This window comes from Petromyzon marinus, chromosome 40 (assembly GCF_048934315.1).
Source record: "Petromyzon marinus isolate PM22_M1 ecotype Great Lakes invasive population chromosome 40, UKy_Petmar_22M1.pri1.0, whole genome shotgun sequence".
Lineage (NCBI taxonomy): Eukaryota > Metazoa > Chordata > Hyperoartia > Petromyzontiformes > Petromyzontidae > Petromyzon > Petromyzon marinus.
Window position 1 is genome coordinate 5,654,178 of NC_133706.1, and position 22,229 is coordinate 5,676,406.

Here is a 22,229-nt window from a genome sequence, read left to right on the forward strand (position 1 = left end):
GGCGGGTCAGAAAGTTACAACAATATAAAAATACGATAGGGGTGCACAGTATAGGAAAGGTCAGAAAATCAGTAAAAAAAAATACAAATTAAACTAAACTATATTTTTTATTTTACCAGGTAAAGCCCAGAGCTGTTCGCTTTTTTTTTCAGAAGCGACCTGGCCACAAATGATAGCTCAACGAGTGGCTTATCACGTGGAAATTTATAGCAGCAAAATAATCTAAGGCATGATACTGCAAGACCAGAATGAGTCATTTTCAAGAGTGTCCTGGGTTGCCAAAATGACAAAAGTAAAACGATAAAAGCAAAGGACAATAATGGAGCGAATAGAAAATCGCAGCAAAAAAAAACCACCGAGTTCCGGAAGAAATCGAAAACAGTACGAGAAACAAATACTTAAAATAATGAGGTTTCCCGCAACGAAAGTTGGGCTCAGGCAAATTCTTTTTACAAAGTCATACGAACTGGAATAGAAAGAGACAATTATTATTATTACTACCATTTTAAACTTGTTCTGGACATCCTCGGACGCGCAACCTGGGTGTACAGCTGCTCCGCATCACAAGCAGAATTAGGGAATTCTAACGTCGCGATACAATCCCTTAAATTGATAGATAAATTAAACGAACATTGGCAATAAAAAAATCATTTGAATGTATATATATTTGTATAGCATCGAAATACCGCACACGCCTGCACCACCCACCATGCGGTGTTTCAGCGCCCCCTCAAAGCTGAGGCCGCGGTGGCACGAGCCGCGGTTGTCAATGACGACCACGGCGTAGCCGAGCGACGCCAGCGTGTTCAGCCGCATGAACTTGGTGCCCTTGAATGCGTTGCTCACCAGCTGCACCTGCAAGAGGGACGGCGGTTCGCAGACGAAAGCGAGTCAAGCGGGCTGCGATGCCAAAAATACCACTCGCAGAAAAACAAAGATCCCCTCCGTCTAGCCTCAGCAGACTGATGGGACAAGTGCTGTTAGCGAGTAGCACCTATGAAGGCTGTCACAGCACACGAGGGGGGGGGGTGGGGTGGCCAACAGTTTGTGTTGCATGGCCAACAGTCGCACATTAATGAAGGAGATGCAACCATCGGCCTGTCAATGTTCTGTTGCGGTTAATGGTTCCACCAGTGTCTTTGAGGAATGTCAAAAGCCAGGAAGTGTGACATTTGGGTCTTGAATGAGGTGCTTAACCTGAACCTCCGTTTTACGATGTCGAAACACTTGTGTAATCTTCTTTGGTTCTTTCGGTAAAGTCACGTAGAATGAGAATAAAATAATAAATTGATAAAATAAAATAACACAATAATATTCTCACGACGTTTCGGCCACAACACAAGCGGCCTTCATCAGGTGAAGGGGATGAGACTGTCTGGAGGACAGCGCTGTCCTTGTGCTGTGGCCGAAACGTCGTGAGAATATTGCTGTGGCCGAAACGTCGTGAGAATATTATTGTGTTATTTTATCTTATCAATTTATTATTTTATTCTCATTCTACATGACTTTACCGAAAGAACCAAAGAAGATGAATCCTTGCAGTCACGAAAGCTTTAAATCGAAATTTACACTTGTGTAACTTTATCTAATTTAAATATTTCTTTTTAGCAATTTGATCACCTTTCCTATACTTTGCACTATCGTTTTTTGTTTGTTGGAACTTTGACCCGCCCTCGACTGAACATTTGTGGAAAAGAGCTTCACAGTTCATCGGATTTCTCTAGGACAAGTAAAGATTCCTATTCAATTGTTCCGACACCAAACGTGACCACCCGGGCACAAAGCGGCGATTCGTTTACACTCGTTCAGAAGTTACCTGTGGCCCCCCGTAAACGAAAAGCACGGTGGGGTGCCGGTGTCCAGGCTGCAGGTTGTGCGGCTTGTACAACATGCCGTAGAGGTCATGGCCAGAGCGGCCCTGGAAGCTGAATATCTCGGGCGCTCTGTACTCCAGGGGGCAACCTACCCAGAGGACACCGCGGGGAGAGAGGCAGAGAGCAACAGAGTTATTACGTCAACATGAATCTTCTTCTTGTCGTATGGCTGATGCGAGATGCAGAGCACTAACTACAATCTGATATTCAGGTGGTCAAGACAGACAACCGCGTCAGTAGTAGCGGAGTGTATCGCCGTGATGTCTCCTTCGTATTTGTTGATCGGGTATTGTGTCGTTATATGCTGTATGGTCTGTTCTTGACGACCACAGTCACAAATTAGGAGAGTTTCATATTTTCCATTTGTGCATCATGTATCCGCATCTGCCATGGTTTTTGCGCTGGATGCAGTTTCGGGTGGACCATGAGCTTCAACATGAATAAAAAATGAACAGTAAAGGTGCAGCCCAGCAATATCGTGCTCACGCCACTGCTGGTGGAAGGACCCCTCCACTAAAAGGGAGCTCTGGAGAGCTCCTCAATACTATTTGGCCTCTTCTCCACGCTGGCCAGACGTGTCGGAAGAGGTCGGAGTACCCACCCTTTACCCCCAATGCGGGCGACCTGCCGACAAGACTGTGGTGTGCCCATTGATACTTCTGGGTGAACGGCAGGCGGGGGAATTTGCCGCGCCGGAATGCTTGGTGGTCAGCCGGCACAAGCAAGAGGAATTCGGGCAGCTGTGAGATTGAGTGTCGAATTGTGGTCACGGAGGATTTTTTGATGGGGCGTCACAAATCCACTTTGAAAGAGTCGAGAGGTCGGTTTTAGTGCCAAGAGATGCGTGTGAGGCAGCAGTGATGTCTTTTATTGCGCAGTTTATAGAGCTTACTTTAAACTAAGCAACAAGGAAAGAAGTCAAGTATTTTCCCCCAATGATTCCGGATGGAAAATGATTACTTGCAATGCCTGAATAATAATCATCAGAGGAGGCATTGATATGAATTATGTTTTTAGTCCATCAGCCTTCCAAACCAAAATTATCAAGCAAGCAAACCCTCTGGACGTGTCTCAGCCCTCGCATTAATCGAGCCTGGCCTGTCAAACTGCCAGATTGTCTGATGTTTTCGGCAAGGACACTCCATATAAACGCTATGGGGGCCACCATTCAGACCACGCCAACTAATTTCTTTAAGAACTGCTTTTTGTGTGTTAAGTTTGTTGACCTTTTCCCGCACCTCCAAGGAGCACGGTTGGCTACGTACGGTGCGAAAGAAGTTTAATGTATGCATAGACAATTACTACCAACTCAGAAATTGATTGCGAGTCGAGCGCCCTTAAAACTGACCACGGACAACCACTCGCTGAAAACCGTTTCTTTAAATGGCAGCGTGCCAGCGACAGTGGTGACGATTTTGTTTTACTGTCTGCGCACACGCAGTGCGTAACAAGGTAGACTCGGGAGCAATGATGCATCAAAGCCGCACTCTGAAAATCCCGTGGCAGTCAGCAACCGCGAAAATAACGAAGGGCGTTTCAATGGCATTTTAACATTCACAGCCCTTCCACGGAGATGGCGACAGAATTTAGCGTGCTCATTAGCACCTGCCTCAGTCACATTCATATCCCGCCCCCCTCCCCCACACTCATCACAGAAGGAACAATTACACAGAACAGTGGTTGCTCACCAAACCTAACGACTGCGACATAGGCGATTGCGGTTGCGCTGCATAGATAGCGCTGCACTGCGCAGTTTGCTGTTTCACTCCAAGTGCTGGGGAGCTTCTTCAAAAGTTCCCGAAATGTCGGACATCGTACAGAGCAACACGCGACTAAACCTTAAAACGTAAGGGGCGCCTAGGCGGCGAGACATTCACTCCCTTGCTTGGTATGCAGGAGGTCGTGGGTTTGACCCCGACTAACGCCTGTATAGTTGGAGTTTGCGAGTTATATTTCCACGTGGTCACGTGGATTTTTCTCCGGGCCCTCCGGTTTTTCCTTCCACATTTTGAATCAAAGTGCACTTGTAGAGTTATTTGGCCGCTATAAATTTCTACGTGATAAACCGCTTCATTGAGCAATCGTTTGTGGCCAGGTCACTTCTGAAGAAAAAAAAAGAGCCATATAGCTCAGTGGGCGTTACATGGTAAAATAAAACATTGTTTAGTTTTTAGTTGGGATTATTGGAGACCCGGTAGGTTATACTCGCGTCAACTTCGAGGGGTCTCCCTCCTCTAATCAGCTTTGGATGGTGGTGCTGATCTCTGTTGCTGGCCTTGAGCCAGCACAGTACATTTCACATTGATATGGCAAGGCTGGAGAGATGCTGAAGATGATGATTATTGATAATACATTTGGTGGAGAACTATGCATGATGACAATGATGATAAAAAATGGTGGATGAGCATGGAGGATGATGGTGATGGATGATCATGATTGGATGGTTGGATGATTTATTATAATCATGGATTGATTATGGTGATGATTAGGATGGTAAAAGATGTTGGACTGAGTTCACCCCTGATCAGAAAAAGAACATGAGATCTTTCAATTATGATGAACACAACACCACTACTGCATGACTATTTATATTTTTCGAACTTGAGAAAGCCCACTGAGATTTCTTATCCTGTTTGCCAGGAAAGGGAACCCCACATTCACTGACACTATTATAGTATTCACATAACACTTCATATATTTCAACCATTTCTAAACTTGGCTGTGCGATTCTCTAAGGCCGCACTTTCATTTCTTCAGGGAATTTCCCAAAGCACGGCAGTGTTTGGCACGCTGGGCAAATGTGCAACTTTTTGTGAATGGGTTTAAAAAAAAAGTCTTTAACCCAAATGTTATCCTGTGCTATTCTGCATCACGTTACGAGACGAAGAATTGATTCCTATATCTCGCAGAGCAGTACGGCTATTCGTGTTAGACAACTCCAAGGAAGCGGATATCAGCACTCTACTTCTGATTATCACTTTAAGTGACCCCCTTGTCCACGCAGTTGGGAGCAGCACTTTCACATCCACTCTGCCAATTTGAGTAATGTTCATGACGTGACAAGCCAAACTGATATTTATAATTGTGAGAACTGGAATTTTTCTAAATTACGCGCCATCATTGATGACCACAGGCAGAGACGATCAACTCACTACACCAGAAAGGGCCCAGTGTACTCGGGCAGCCGCCCATGAACCCAGCATTCTCAGTCGTGCCAACTCGGCGCTCTGACCTCTGAGCCATCCGCTCACCTCAACGATATAATACTTTCAAAAAAAGTATTTCGTCCTGAAAAAGAGATAACGTTGTGTTGAGTGCGATCGAATGCAAATGGGGGCGAGTAGGCATGCGTGCACCGAACCCGAGCCTCCGTCTGCGTGTTATCGCTTCCATGTGCGCATTTGCGCAATCACATCTCTTTGGAGAACAGATGCTTCCTTAATAAACTGGTTCGTCAGCTTGTAATTGTCATTAATATCACTTTGACAGCGTAGAATGCTTCACACCGCGCAGTCCATGGGAAATGGTCAAACCTCCCAATGTTAAGATTCACCTGAAACAAACATTGACTCCAAGCTTTTTTTTTATCGAGAAAGTAAGGACTTAATGTGTTATCTTAACATTAGGGTGCAACACTGGGTCCAAGAGACATGGCATGATGATATTTTTGGTTATACACGTTGCAGGCTCTTGCATGACCTTTTACAAAGACCCTTAAAAGCTTATTACATAAAGGGATCAATAATCCATCTTTTGTGAGCATAAACACATGATTGTCTGTACGGGTCTCCCAGATTAAGACCACTGGAAGAATGGAATGTAACGAGGGCTGCATCCTAGGGTTGATATTCCGCGAAGTGGCCAAACGGTTTGGTGGGGGGGGAGGCACGTCGGGTTACGCGTGCACTCGCACGCATTTCCCTGCACACGTTCCTTTGTGCAGTCAAACCCTCGGACGAGACAGAGGCTGCTGCTCCCTTAGAGGACTGGCTTGCCAGCTTGTCACATTTTAAAATGGAGGCTCCCTATAGGGGGCCCCTTCCCTACAGCCATCATAGAACTGCGCTCAATTGGTGCCCGTTAAATCTAACTGTGCACATCTGACATTGCTGCTGTGCACCGCATATTTGGCTGTTATTTTTTCTGCCGTTTTCTCCCATCGCATGTTACTTTGTCCCCACGTCCCTACCCCCTTTCCCTACTGCGCGTTGATTGTTGGATCGGATAAAGCAAAAATTATGAGGCTCCCTTAAATGGCTCGGGCGTGCCGGCTTGCCACACCTCGGGCAGCTTGTCGAGTGCGTGTGTGCGTGCGAGCCTCAATCCATCACCACACCTGGCGACTCCATGAGGCTGGACCAGAATTTGGCACGCTGATGCAGCGGGTCGTCATCGGGCGATGAAAGGCGGAAGAGATGCACGCACGGCGGGTTCTCCACGTTGCTGAACTGGGTCACGAACATGTCGAAGTTCTGTCGCCACGGCAACGACGATGGGAGAAGGGAGGGAGAAGGAAGGGGGTGAAAGGAGGGGAGGACAGGGAGGGAGAGAGATGAAGGCAGGGAGGCAGAATGATGGGAGGGGAGGTACAGTGAGGGAGGTAGAGTAATGGGAGGAGATGGTTGAAGAGAGGGGAGGTGGTTGGGTTGGGTGGGGGGAGATAGAGACATGGGGAGAGGTAGGGGTATTCAAGGGCAGACGGGACACAGGCACAAAAGAAATAAATTGGAAATGCTATCTTACAAATAAGCAGGCAACGCAGCAGATGTGCAACACTACACAGATACCGCATATACGTTCATTCAATGCCACTTAACATAGTAATGTTTAATACCAACCGTGTTTAATACTCGCTTTGTTGAATGTGATGTCCGAGTACATCAGGTTTAATTTCATTAAATTCAGTCAAAAACCTTAGGTGGAACAGCAATAACACAACTGGGGGTTGAGCGGTGGTGAAGTGGGTAGCGCACTGCGCTATGCATCAAATGAAGCAAGTTAGATTCCCGACAATGGCTAACATCTGTGGCAAGCAATACCGGAACAGTTTCTGGGCATTCCCTATCACAAACCCGCTTTAACCAGCGTGGTGAAGTATGGTAAAACAGTTCCCATGACCAACAGGGAAATGGGCAAGCCTTCACCCAGCATTAAACTGATAATAGGATGTTTGTTACCAAAAATGGCACTGTAGTTGAGTGATTTTCAAAGCCCATCAAACCCTCTAGGTCAATAATATGGTATCCCCGCGAGGGGAAGTCGACAATGGAGGTACTGGCCATCCACCATGTGACTGTAGAATTTCCTTCAAGGGCTCCGGGAGCTGCCGATGGAGAAGGGCACCTACCCACGTTTACTGGAGCAGAGGATGCATGCTGGCTTTTTTTTACGCGATGCACATCCCTTAGCCTAAATAACAGCCGCGAGTGTAAAGCAGGGCAATTTGGTTGATGCAGCTCTTTGCATGCCTCGTGCCGAAAAATCTTTCAGCCATAATCATTGAGAAGCACATTCAAATCCAAGGCTTGCTTACAATAAAAGCGTATTCTCAAGTGTAGCGATCCGCTTTAATAGTCTAAGCTTGGTCACCGATAACTCAACTACCACGCTCTTTTGTCTTTTTTTCTCCAATTGTACCCTGATTGTGCTCACTTTCAGGTCCCGAGTATCCATTAGGATCTCGCTCAGAAAGCAGTGCAACCCCTTCGGGTTACAGAATGGCCTGCAGAAGCAGGATACCTTTGAGCTACCACGGAGATCCCTTCAAATTGACGTATATTCTATAAAGCAGGATGCAGCACATTTCCACCCATCGCATCACTGCAAAACTGATCATATATTTTACCAAGAGCTGGAGATTAGCCAAATAAATTGCAGAACAAAAATCTACATTATTTTTTGTGCAGTCAATGGTAACCGGACTGAGACCATTAACTCACTCCACTCAAGAGCAAGATTTAATCACAGGCGGCCAAGAGCTGCTGAGCCCACCCATAGGCCACCTCAACAACAAAATGTAAACATTTACATTTAATTGACTCGCGATCAGATCTCGGAAGGTCATCCTTGTTAAGAGGCTTCCTTGCGATATCATTCCTGGGTCATGTCATTGACCTAAGTGGCCCTTGCTGTCTATATGGGGGGCACTGTTTGGATTCAGAATCAGAATATTTAAACAGAAATCCGATTAGCTATAAAGCTCTTTTTTTTACAGATGTCCAGTGGAGGCAGGTCAGAACGTTACAACAAACAACACAAAAACAAGACAGGAGTGCAAAGTATAGGAAAGGTCAACGAATGACTTACAAAAATACACAAATAAAAGTACAAATTTTTGTTTTTTATCTTACCAGGTAAAGCCCACTTAGAGCTGTTACCTTCTTTTTCTGAAGCGACCTGGCCACAAATGATAGCTCAACGAAGTGGCTTATCATGTGGAAATTTATAGGAGCAAAATTAATTCAATAGCATTGCTCCGCTTAGGAAAAACGCGAACAGAAAATGTTAACACAAAAATGCATGAATATTTACATGACAAAACAAATAAGCATTCATGGAATGCAACTTACAGAATACATACACACGCAAAAACGACTCAAAAACACACAAAGAAATACACAGCAATGGATGGGGCAAGTGCTGTTAGCTCGCAGCTATTATAAGGTTGGCAGAGGGCAAACAAGTGGGGCGGGTATGGCCGGCACAATGCCCGACTGCCTCTAGCCAGTACGGATGTTTACACACTACACCAGGTACTCGTTTAAGGATGAAATGACATAGGTGGAGCTTAGGACCGTTTGGGAAAACACTTGACACTTTGCGTTTGCGCACGTTTGGGATTTGAATGAATGTCTCCTCCGGGTTCTTTGCGCGCAGTGCGTGAACCACACCGACACTGCTGCGTGTGCTACAGATGCCTGCAGATGCCCAGAGAGACACCAGTGGCGTTCTGCTTAGCCAAGGACCGAATGTGGATCATAGGGTTAGGAGCGCAGCGGCGGGGGCAGTGGCGAGCTTCGTGCCCGCGACCCACACCGCACACACAGACCACCCGAAAGACAAAGATCCCCCTTATAGCCTTAACAGAAAGCTGGGGCAACTGCCGTTAGTGGTCATCAATGAAGGCCGGCAGACGAGGTGGTGGGTGGTCAGCAACTTGCCCGGCCGCCTTTGTATCCCTAGTGGCAATGTTTACACATCGCACCTGGTACTGATTTGAGGCCGTGTTGGCCTAGGGAAGGCCCAGGACCGGTTCAGATAATTGTCACTGGTAGGTGGTGGCCGTGAGCGGGAATCAAACTCGAATCGCTGGGTTCGTAGCGCAGTGTGCTAACCACCGCGCCATCGCTCCCCATTAACACAGCACACACACAAACACATTACCAGGAATATAATTAAACACAATGTACGCAGATGCAAATGCATGCACAGCGCAAATGCGCGCATCCATACATAAATACATACACATTTCACAACAATCACCCAGTGCCCATAACACAACACCACACACGCACTCACACAATTCACGCACGCCCATTGCAAAACACGGAAAGCAGCTCTCGTGTCAGAACCACCGATGCCCCACATCGGCCACGGGGTGGGTGTCTGATCACGGGCGACCTCCGTAGGAATTTCAATCTGTGCCGTGCCGCACTGTACAGGCCCTGCTAGTTGCTATGCGCTCCGCAGATGCTCTCAGTGGGGAGGGTGGGTGATGGTATGGGGGGGGGGGGGTCACAAACATCCTCTCGGTCCAATCATAGCAGGGGCGGTTCTCACATGGGAATGGGTGGGTGGCAGTGGGGAGGTGAGGAGCTGGTTAGTAACTGGTGATGGTTTGGTGTGGGGGGGAGAGACGATGGGAGGAGGGAGACGGAGGCAGTGAGGGATGGCCAATGTTGGTAAAGGGCATTGTTCGTAAATTACTAACAAATGAGACAGCCAGGTTGCTTATTACCGTTACCATAAGACAGGGTCAATCCACTGCTGAATGAAAGCCTCTACATGCTCGTCACCAGCTCTCTCACTGTGCTGCACCTCCGCGATTAGCAAGGTTGGATACGTACCGGTGCAAAATAAGTTCAACGTATTTATGTACAACGATCCATCCAACACCTGCACACAAGCCAATTTCATTCGCTCCGTCTCTGCGGTTGGCGTTCTCTCATTTGGCCGCCACTCCGTTTTTAGTCTGGACTTTATGGCCCAGTCCCGTTTGACTTTTCTTTGTGCTCACTGCAAGGGCACTTGCAATGGGAAGTTCTTCATCCCATGACGAGACATTAACAGCACATCTGGGATATAAATCAGGACTTCAAAAATGAAGGCGGTCAGCGACATTAAATTCAAAATAATTAAAATCACATTAACAGCAGAGTGCTGAATGGAATGTTAATTATGTTGAATGCAAAACAATCCAGTCATGAGCCATGCAAAACAATGGTGGTTTCAATCTCCAGTGTAATTCTCCAGCATGTTTGCAGGGATTCAATCAAAGCTTAGACAACACAATCTGCTCCCTGGTGACACTCATAATCATCACCATTGGTCAGCTACCAGCCAGGGGTGGAAATGCCACATTCCAAAGTGCTCACACACTGGTGACTTCCCACCACACGGTACCCATTTTTATTGACCATGTCAGATCAGACGAGCTGAACAATGATGAGAGCCAAGTCCAGCCTCCCAACAACCTCGACCCGGATTTGAACTCGCGCTCTTCTGGCTTTGTAAGGCACCACACCATGGCAGGATAGTAGGGGGTGATGGCCGGATCAGCGAATGCAATAAATGGTTCAATTGAGAGGCCCCTTTCTCTTCCTTCCACCCACCCCCCTGCGTAATCCCAGGGTGGTTTCACCCACAGAGGCAGTCAAGGCAATTGCGCTGCAAACAAAGAGCAGCTTTGTGGCTGGCACGAGCCTCCTGCTTGCCTTCTATATAGGAAGTAAGGCACATTGCGTCATGGGTCACTCAATGACTCGGCCTCATATGGAAAAACTACCGCGGGCCAGCAAAAAACATCGTTACCATCATGGCCATTATCACCATCTTCTTCTTCATCATCATCATCTGGGTGGGAGGTGCTGAGGCCAGAGAGCTTGGCTTATGATCGTGTGCAAGTTCAAATCCCGGTTGTGGCAAGGCGATGGCTCAAACCCATAATCCCTCCGAGGTTGATAAAATGTGCAGAGCTGCTTCTGCAATGTTGTTTTAGGAATGCGCCAAAAAGAATGGGTGGACACTTCTGGTTCTTGTCTTAAAAAGTGTTTTTTTTTTACATTAAAATGGATGAAGGCCTCCCAATGCCCATATCAGTCACGGATGTTTTTTCACCATACTGGACTTTACAATGCTGGTCTGTGTTGTGCGGTGGAGGGTATGGAGGACTGAACAGCACGCTAATCATTGCGCCACTAATCCATCTAGTTGTTTTTTTTACCCCATTCACACACCTTAAAGTTCGTGTTGGACATCCCAAGGCATGTAACAGAAAATATTAAAATTCAGTGGCGTTGTGCAAAAACGTTGATAAAATAACGTCTTCACATTTAAAACAAGGTATTTTTTTTTACACAATGCATCATCAGCCGTACGGCCTTCTGGGAGTGAATCTTATCAGGAGCATTGGCTCCACACAACCAAACTATGGACCGGTTTTAAAATGAAGCAACTCATCGGCAGTCGGGGGCGTGCTTCCTTGAACCAATGTTGGTGAGAAAGGCTCGATGTTTATAGAAAAGGAATCGCTTCCGTGAGAAATGGGTCACCGGGCAGGCACATGGGTAGGCACCTCCGACAACAAAAGGTTTGCTGTGTGGGTTGCACACCCCTACATTGCTGTTACAGCTGTGATTTGTACTGCAAGCCAAGGCTGCTGGCTAATGGACTCTCTTAAATAAGCAGCGAGTCAATAAGTGAGTCACCCAGCATATGTTATGTGGGAGAGAACACACACATGCACCAATACACAACCACACACGCGCACCACAGCGTTCCCAAGCAACGTGAATCCTGGTCAAGATTATTCGACTATTTAGAAAGCCGGATGTGAAAAACTAAAACAAGTCTCCCCGTTCAAGCGAGTGTGTGCGGGGTACTGCTACATTTCACCGGCAACGTTAGGAAAGTGGTGGAAATTCCACATATCTATGACGGAGGGGGCAATCTATCAATAGGACAACCACTGTTGATTTTCAACAGCGTAGGACTTACTTTAGCATACGTAGAGGGGTGTTTGTCTGGTATAAGTTAATTGCGAGTTCCTTTTAAGGCTGGAGCATATGAGGGCGGGTGGTGAGAGTAGTACCATGCATGCCCAGCCATATTTGTCCCTCCAGTGATGAGGTTTATGCACTGCACCCAGGTACTCATTTATGGCCAAGTCAACTTAGGCACGGTCCCCTATACGGTAATATAAACAATCATGTCGTCAGACACAGAAGTGGCCCGCTCAGCGCCCTGTCCGCGCATAGAGAGAGGTAGGGCACTACATTTAAAATTGGGGAGCCAAAATGAAGCTTTGTATGAAGCCAACAGCCACACCATGCTGGTGATGCTGCCAGGTCACCGGTTTGAACTCCCGGCTCCCGCGCACACCCCAACCAACCACCGTCCACCCTGCAGTATAACCAGCAACACTGCAGTTAGTCTATCAGCAGGTCACGTGTGGTGGGGGTTAAGTGCGAGTACTCCCCCAACTCTTCCAAGACGTCTAGTCAGTATGGAAGAGGAGGCCAATGTAGCCCCATTTGTCGAGTGGCTCTGTAGACGCTCCTTCTAGTGGAGGCCATTCTGCAAGCAGTAACACGAGCAAAACATTGCAGGGACGCACCTTTAACTTTTTCACCACGCGACGCATTGTCAAGTCATGCCGACTAAAAAAACATGTGCCTTGGCAGTATTTGTAAATGCCTTCTCGCACGCACACGCACGGAGCTTTCAGAAACAGATGGAGTTCATTACGGCTGTCGCTTAACACAGGTAGGCAGCCCATCTGGCTCAATGTGCTGAGAGCATGGTATTTGCATTGAGACGAGTCACATTCTTGCAAAGAATTTACACTTAAAAAACGTGTTCAAATAGACTTAAAACGGAAGGCTGCCGTGGGCTTGGTGGGAGGATCTGGTCACTACTACAACAGCTGTAGTTTCATTCCTCATTTACCAGGCCCTCAACGATGCCGCTCCCTCGTATTCGTGATCTTCTCCATCGCTAGGTTCCGGCGAGAGCCCTCCGGTCTTCCGATTCCGGCCTCCTGCAGTGCGTGGGCGAGGTGGAACCTCTGCCGCTCGATGGGCGACCGGGTCTGCTCCATGCAGTCTCTAGGCTGTGGATTTGCTTCCATCAGACATTCAGTTCACACCGGGTCTCTTAGCCGAATCAAATTCTGCCGAGACACATCTCTTCTTAAGAGGCTTTTTCGCTTCCTTCCATATTCTTTTTTAGCTCAGGGGTGTTTATTGTATTTGGTGGTATGTTGTTATCACGAGCCATTTGCCTTAATTAGGGTTTGACTGGGTTTAATTTTTTTTCTTTATAAATTGTATTTCTGTTATCGGCTCTGTACAGCACCTTATGACCTCCCTCTCCGAGTGAGAGTCAAAGGAATGTAAATGATCATTATTTCTTCATCTCCGTTGTAGCGTTTGAGTGTGTACCATCTCATTTGTTCCGTCTATCTTTTTTGGTTCTTTCGGTAAAGTCACGTAGAATGAGAATAACTTAATAAAATAAAAATAACACAATAAAATTCTCACGACGTTTCGGCCACAACACAAGTGGCCTTCTTCAGGTGAAAGGAACAGACCTGTCGGGACGACAGAGCTTCAATGAACGTTCACTGAAGCTCTGTCGTCATTGAAACTCTGTCGTCCCGACAGGTCTGTTCCTTTCACCTGAAGAAGGCCACTTGTGTTGTGGCCGAAACGTCGTGAGAATTTTATTGTGCTATTTTATTTTATTATTTTATTATTTTATTCTCATTCTACGTGGTGACTTTACCGAAAGAACCAAAGAAGATGAATCCTTGCAGTCACGAAAGCTTTAAATAGAAATTTGTTCCATCTAGTTTGTTTCGTCAAGTTCATTGAAACGCTCAGCCCTAAAGGGAAAACATTTGCAATTCCAAAATAATTGATTGTTACATACACAATTACATGCATGTATCCTTAGTGCTAGAATTAATTTTAATTTACGAATCAATGGATTGCAGCATGCCTTATGGACATGGCCCATGCCACAATTTACAGACAACTGACAAGCCAATCCATTACGTTAGCTTTCATTGGCGCCGTTTTAAATTGTATTCTATGGTGGCCCCGAGTAAATTACATCGGGATGGGTGGCGCTACGGTCCGAGCGCTTGCTTCATGGTGGAACTACTTTTGAAGCAAAGTCCAAAGTCGGGCCTGCTATGGTAAAGAATGAGGACTTTCCACCACTGGTTATGGGCCGACTTTGGAGAGGAGTGCTGCCCCCCATTGTCTATTTGAGCAGAGAAACAATGACTTCAGAAGAGGACTTTCAGCTGGGTAAGGCTCCATTGAGCCAAGCAACTCTTCTCCAATAACGACCATAGCCCAAGACAATCAGCAACGGTGTGCAGTTTTATGAGATTTCATGGTGGGAATGTGCCACCAAGGGACAAAAAAAGACGACTTTTACGATAAACCAATTATGCTTGTGTTGGAATTGTGTTTATGATAAACCAAGCGGTAGCGCGTTTGCTGATTGTTGCAAATTCGAGGATCAAGCCCAGTGCCCGCCCTGGTTAATACTGTGGGTGTATTAACAAACAGACATTCGCCGTTTATTTCAAGTGGACGTTAAAGATCCCGTAAAGTTGTTCGCAAAAAAAAGAGTAAGCCACGTGTGTCGGCATCACAGACCAAATTTGAAAATGACCCAAAATAACTTCATTGGATGAAATCATCGAAACAACGTCGCCTCCTCTTGGCAAAGTACACCCGTCTGCAAAACATAACGCCTGAGTGACAGCCCTGTGCTATAATTAATGGAGCAAAACACCAAATGCACCAACTGTAATTAAGCGCTGAAAAAACGTTAGCAGGGCCCTGACAGCGCCGTTTGGGCGAATGGCCCAGGAAGAAGATTCCACAGAACCACATCCGTAGCAGTCACGGCAATGGGTGTCTCTCGCGCAACACTGGAAGGCTATCCACACAAAGCCGTTCGGTGTACGTCACTATGTTCAAATGCTATCATTGCGAGGATAAGCTCAAAGTGGTTCAAAATATAATTTCCTGTATATGATGATTTTCCTCTTCAGTCAATGGTGAGAGAGGCTGAAGCCATCAAAACTGGCTATACTTGAGAAGTGCAATTTGATTTAAATTGATTATATTTAATTGGATTTCTTGGGATTATAAACCAAACTAAGATACTCTCACGAGAGATAGGGCTTCTTTACGCAATCATAGACCTTTCAATCCAGTCGTTAATGGGGGTCTCGAGCCAATAGACAGAGACTAGGTCTCTGATGAGAACTCTAAACAGACACACAGACAGATGGGGGTCCTGAAACAATAGCCTGGCAGAATAATCAACACAACCGCCTTAAACAAAAAGATACACTACGCCTCCTTTGTCTCGACAGCTCTCCATTGTTTGCCATCGCTGCTTAATACAACCATCCAATCCCGATGACGCCATGCTACAATTGTGTATACACACACACATAGCAGGACGGGTTCATACGAGGACAACGCCATGGGAGGAGGGCGAGCAGTGAGGGACTGGGTAAGGAGGAATGGGGATATGGAAGTGGGGGATGGGCCAGTGGTCTTTTTTAGCAAGCAGGCAGGCGAGTGCGTGCCTTCAGAACGCCCTGCTCCGCACTGTACATGGTGGTCCGGATGTCTTGTGACCCCAGATTAATTGACCCCCCCCCCCCGAACATTTGCGTTCCTTTGCAGATTCGTTTGTTTTAAATAAAAATGACATTGTAAAAAAATATATATAATTAAGTTTTAGAGAATGAAATGGGGGGGAGGGGGGTCACAATACATCTGGACCACCCAGTACATTTCAATGCTTTTACATCGTTGACCACGTAAAGTAGAAGCAGTTAAAATTCACTCTTGTTAATTTACGCAATTATGTATGGAGACTTTCTTTCGCACCGTACGTAGCCAACTATGCCAATCGGAGGTGCGGGGGTAGGACAAACGAAACACGAAAAGCAGTTCTAAAATAAATTCGTTTTCAATTTAGATTTAAAAGTGCTGATGTTACCGAGAAGCGCATCATGCTAAGTGCAACTTCGTATTGGGCCGAGTTCACTTAGGGGAGGCCAAGGCCAGGTCAGACAGCAATTGCTGCTGGTGATTGTCTTGTATCTTGGGTTGCCCAAGTTGAAGGTCTGCATACTAACCACTGCTCTTACAAATATCCCCCATAAAACGAATACATCTTGTTGGGGTAAGCGCTGTTAGCACATTTTAAGGCCGGCAATGCACAAGTGGGGGGTGGGGTCAGGCCAGAACCACAACCAGCCACTTTTGTCTCCCCAGGGCTCAACCTTACACACTGCGCGAGCTACTCATTTACGGCAGAGTCGACAAAGGGGAGGCCCAGGACCGTTGAAGAGAATCGCCACCGATGTTAGCTGTGTATGTGAATTGAACCCAAGAAACTGGGTTCACTGCGCAGTGCACCAACCACTATGCCACCACTCCCCACACTGCTCTATACAAAGACAAAGATCCCCGGTAGAGCCTTAGACTGTTAGGGTAAGTGGCTGTCAGCGAACATATATTAGGGCTGGCACGGCACACGAGAGGGGGGTGGGTGGCCAACACCATGCCCAGTTGCCTTTGTCTCCCCAGTGGTGATGTTTATACACCCGCACCAGGCACTCATTTGAGGGAATCGAACTTGGGTTCATACCGCAGCTCGCTCGCCGCTACACGACTGCTTTATACGCCCACCGGCACACCAACACTTGAACGCACACGAGCGTGTAAGAATGCACATACGCACGTACAAAGGCATGACACCAACGAAAACACAACCGCTTGCACGCACACACACACAAATTCTGCACATGCACGCACATAGCAAAGGCAAACAAAAACGTAATAATTTGTGTGTGAATATATACACACACGTGCTAACACATGGAATAATTGCTCTTTTTTTAGCTTATAAAATCTGCAATTTAAGAAAAAATGAATGATGACCAAATCATCCGCAATGCATCAGACCTCAGACGCAGAACAGGGTTGAGCCTGGATAAGCGACCACCGTGCATGCCAGGTTGTTTACAGGCGGATGCGGGGTTGTGCTAAATTTCAGGCAGCAGAAGGCAGCGCAGAAAAACCCATTGTTGTCCTGCACTTCTATGATCTCACACATCGATGCGCCCGGCTTTCACCAAACCGCACTGACCGGCGTAAATCATGATCAAATAATCACCTTGCTATTGGGGAGGACCTCGTCCAGCGGTGGATTGACTAAAGTGTCCGTGTAGAGGACATATAGACAGGCTTTCCTCGTTAAGCATCTCATCTATATTCAAGTGACGAGCCATTCGCGCACACACATCTGCAGGTGCGACGTATACATTATAGGCAAGGCAGGATCACTGTTCATACCATTTGGCATTTGCTAACCATCTCTCTGCTCGAATAAGCATCGAGTGGCGCTCAACTCGATTGACGGGCAAGAAGCCCGCGATGGAAATTCCACATTCCCATGACAGTGGCCAGGTTCCCAATACAAGAGCCTCCGGACGATAAGTTCCCACTCGAGTACTAAATTAATCAGCCTTGGAAAAGGGAGCAACGACGATGGGCCAGGTCGAAACCACGGCCGGGATTTGAACTCGCGCACCCTTCCAACCGTGAATTTCAACTGCAGCGCCACTCGGCCAGTTCAATGCGATGAGACGGCGGTGAATGACAACACTCGGGGAAAGAGGTTCCGTCCAGTGCCTGCCGTGCCCGAGGGTTCGGCAACCGGTGGACCCCCACAATGCCGCATATTGCTAAACATGATCACCCCACCCCACCGCCCCCCCCCCCCACAAGAGACATGACTCGCCGAGACAGAGGTACAGATTCGTGAGATCGAAGAGCAATAATGAGGCGCAGATAAGAAAAAAGCTGAGCGGTACAGGTTGACGGTCACACGTATAGGCGTTATGATGTCACAATGCAGTGTGACGTCATTAGTTTAACACGCAGGCTTTCGCGACCAATATTATCCATAATGTGAAAAAAACGTGGTTATATCGCGTAAATGTGTCGTTAAACCCAGCACCTCCCGATACAGCCAATTCGTAAGGTTTGTCACGTAAACAGAACGTGCCAATTCGTTACGAGTAAAGCACACCGGTGTGTTGGAGAGAAAATCCGCAAAATTGACAATCCGAGTACGACAATTTCACCGGTAATTACAACTAGCATCATCAGGCGGACAGCCAGATTTGTGGAGAAATCCTCCAATTTCGTTTCTTAAATAGATGGCGTCACTTGTAAGCCCTTCACGTGCGAAGGGGGGGGGTGGATAAAAAAAAAAGCCTATATTATGTCATTACATAGGATGTCACGTGACCTGGCAGCACGTGCTAAAATACAGGTTTAAAATCCTCTTGTATGCAATTTTAAAAGAAAATAATCATACTTGCGTAGATATTGCGCCCATAACTTAACGTAACGTCTGAATAGCGCTGTCTTGTAGCCTAGGCGACCCTGCTAATTGGCAGTCTGTCCGCGTAAACACGGCACAACAATTTAATCGAACAGCTCCCAACTTGTAGATACACATGCAGGCTGTGTCCTGAGCTCCCTCGCTTGAGCTTGAAAGCTTTGCAAACGTGAAGGAAAAACTTCAAGTTACAAATCCAGACTTTTTTTCCCCGTCGAGCCAGGCTCTAAAATGTGTCCTACGGTGATTGTGGTAGTAGTGGTGTTGTTGCTGCTGTTGTTGTGTCCATGGTGTTGTTGTGTCTGTAGCGTTGTTGTTGTTGTTGTGTCTGGGGTGTTGTTGTTGTATCTGTGATAGTTTTGTTGCCGTCCGTGGTCGTGGTGTTGTTGTTGTTGTTGCCGTGTCCCGGAGTGCCTCTCACCTGGCTGAGCGTGCAGGTGTGCGAGTAGCCGGGCTTGGTGAGGCGCACCACCTCGCCGGGACTCTCATAGCTCACGACGTACAGGTGGTGCTCCAGGGGCGAGTCCATCGTGCCCTGGAAGAAGACTAAGCCGCGGCGCACGTCCACCCACACCTGCCGGCACAAAGGTCCCCCACAGTACAGCCTTTACACGCTGCTGGGGCAAGCGCTGCAAGAGCAGCACGCAAAAAGGGAGAGGGTACAACCGTGGACCAGAACTTTCTCCCCAGTGGTGACGTATTTTTACACATCGCACCAGGTACTCATTTGAGGCCGAGTAGACCTAGGAGAGGCAGCCCAGATAATCGTCATTGGCGTTTACCGTGAGCGGGAATCGAACTAAGGTCGCTTGAACTGTGCGCACTCTCATGCCACACGTATAATACCGGAGGCATCATGCCAGGTCTCTCTTGGACCCAGGGCTGAGTGCTACAGTTAACAGCCTCAAGCGAGGAATTTAACCAACAGGAGTTCCGGTGACAAACTGCCAATAACCCCATGCCACCATTACCTTGGAGCCCTGCTTCCCCAGCACCTCCCAGTTGCCGCTCGTGAGCGCCACCTCCGTCACGGAGCACAGGAAATCATCTGTAAGGAGAACCGCATGGTAGACACCCATCAGATGGACAATCATTCGACAGCTGCCCACAGCCAGCACGGAACCCTCGACACATCTCGTACATCACACGGCTGATGGATGAGAAACTAATATTTGCAAACATTTTCAGTTTTAGCCCAATTGTGCACTCAGTGTCATGCCATGAGACTGAGTAATGAATTGAGAACTCTGGCAAAGCAGTGCAACTATATGTTTTTGAGAAAGGCCAACGGAAGTGGATATCACAGAGCCACTTCCGGGTTCCCATCAATTGACCCTCTGGTCCACACAGTATGGAGCAGCACTTTTCAACCCGAGCACTCTCATGGCGCATGTATAATACCACTGAGATTCATGTTTGACACTTGAAATTAACACCCGATACTTTGAATTAAGCTGAATGGATTCACAAACCTGGTTCATTCACAGGCAGCTGTCTGGATCTCAGCAGCGGTGCCAGCTCATCGCTTAAAGCCATCCGGCCACCTCAACAACAAATAATTTCAAGCACAAACCCCCGAAGATCACCCTAGCAATAGTTTGTATGTGATGTTGGTTCTGTCATTAATTTATTAAGGATATGGATTTACCATCTGTGTAGGGCACTCAAGAGGGTAAACATTGCCGTGACCAGTGTACAAAATGCATCACACCTCTAGATTACGGAAACATGAATAACGCCGACAAATCCCTCCACCCTGGCACTGGCGGTGGCAGTGCCGTGGGGTACCGTGCGTACCAGGTGCAGGGCTGTGATGCTCCGAGCGTCTGTAGGAGCTGGGCGCCAGTGTGGCCGTGACGCGGTACAAATGGCGGAAGCCGGTGCGGCACTCGCTCGCCCACAGGAAGGTCAGCTCGTCCTCGCGCGTTTGTGCAAATGGGTGGAATATGTCGTGCACCTGAAAGCAACACAGCCAAGGCCCACATTCGTTCATTACTCATACTTGTGCGCGCATGTGCGTGCGTAACGGTTAGCGCCCCGCGCTACGAACCCAGCAACCCAAGTTCCATTCCCGTTCACGGACAATACCAATGATGGTTATCTGAACCGGTCCTGGGCCTCCCCTAGGTCGACTGAGCCTCAAATGAGTACCTCGTCTGGTGTGTAAACATCACTGCTGGCGAGACAAAGGCAGTCGGACGAGGTGCTGACCACCCACCGCTCGTGTACCATGCCAGCGCCTTCAGATGCTACTCGCTAAAAGTACTTGCCCCAACAGTATGTTAAGGCTATATGGGGATCTTTGTCTTTGCATAAGGGGGTGCGCGATGGCACAATGATTAGTGAACCCGGAAAACAGAGTTAGATTCCGAGCGATATCTGAACCGGTCCTGGGCCTCCCGTAGGTTGACTTGGCTTTAAATGAGTGCCCGGTGCAGTGTGTTACCATCAGCTCTGAGGATGACAAGGGTGGACCGGTTGTGGTTCCGAATCTGTGTGCGTCGCGAGTGCTCGGCGGCTCACATTGATCCACACGTCCGTCTCCTCCTGGTAGATGACGAAGGGGTTCACGTCGTCCGCCACGGGGCTCGCCCCTTCATCCCCCTCCGTCGAGGACGGTGCCACGAACATGGCTGGGGGGATTAGCACCAACTGCAGGCGCTGCTGGGGTCGGTCGACCAGCACCACCCACACGCTGCACGGGCAGAAGGAGGAGGTGAGAAGGGCGGCACTTGCTGCACAGATCAAACTAAACTAAAACTAAACTATTTTTTTTATTTTACCAGGTAGACAGAGCTCTTTTTAAGTAGTGACCAAGCCAAAAATGATAGCTCAACGAAGTGGCTTAACATGTGGAAATTCATCACAGCCAAATAGCCTAAATGCATGTTTAGTCTAAATTTGGGGGGGAAAATTGAAAGACCACCGGAGAAAAGGCTACACATTCACGGGTAGAAGATGCAAACTCCAAATATACAAGCGTCATCATCATTATCAGCCACCATCAATCCACTACTGGATGAAGGCTTCCCCAAGAAGTTACTATCTTTCATGGTGCTGCAATGTAACCAATTCAGCTCACACTTGCAAAAAACCCGACTCTATGGCTCCATCTCTCAGGTGCGTTCGCTATTATGGTTTTCAATCTGTTGTTAGTTATCGTCCGCCCTACCCCCAAGTGCATAAAGTTCAAGAATACTTAAAAGGGCACGGAGGCCCATGGCTATGATTAAGAGTTTTGGAGTTAAGGGTTCGTGGATCACGCAAATTGGTAGAACTGCAAAACCTGCTGGGTTGCGAGGTGACCGGGATATGGCAGTAAAGCAACTAGTGAGTACAGATAGTCCGCGTTACGATGGTCCGACTTACGATATTTCGATCTTACGATGGCAATACGACAAAATTGTAAAATATTTTTTTAATTTCGCGCGGCAGGCAAACGCAGCAGCATACGAGGTACGATACTGTACGTTGGGACGCTGCCGGGATGTACGCATGTTAAAAGATTTTATAGCAGATAGTATTGTTTCGTGAAAAAAACTTTCTATTAAATTGGAGTTCATATAGGTAGGCTAAGAATTTACCTTGTTTTTTTACTTTACATTTTACTGTGCAATACAGTATTGTAATTAAGAAATACATACAGTATATAGTTTATACAGTATGGCACTGTAAATTGCTGTT

At 47.3% G+C, this 22,229-nt stretch overlaps 1 protein-coding gene across 1 annotated transcript in view; it reads right to left on the minus strand.

Moving 5' to 3' along the window:
- Positions 1-22,229, minus strand: part of DPP9 (dipeptidyl peptidase 9) — a 44,216-nt gene that overhangs the window by 6,660 nt on the left and 15,327 nt on the right. Inside the window, exons 11-17 of the mRNA XM_032968924.2 lie at positions 21,069-21,240; positions 20,343-20,502; positions 19,517-19,593; positions 18,967-19,119; positions 6,211-6,346; positions 1,817-1,962; positions 709-855 (exon numbers count right to left, since the gene is read on the minus strand). Coding sequence (XP_032824815.2) covers positions 709-855; positions 1,817-1,962; positions 6,211-6,346; positions 18,967-19,119; positions 19,517-19,593; positions 20,343-20,502; positions 21,069-21,240 — 991 coding nt within the window. The remainder of the gene's footprint in view (positions 1-708; positions 856-1,816; positions 1,963-6,210; positions 6,347-18,966; positions 19,120-19,516; positions 19,594-20,342; positions 20,503-21,068; positions 21,241-22,229) is intronic.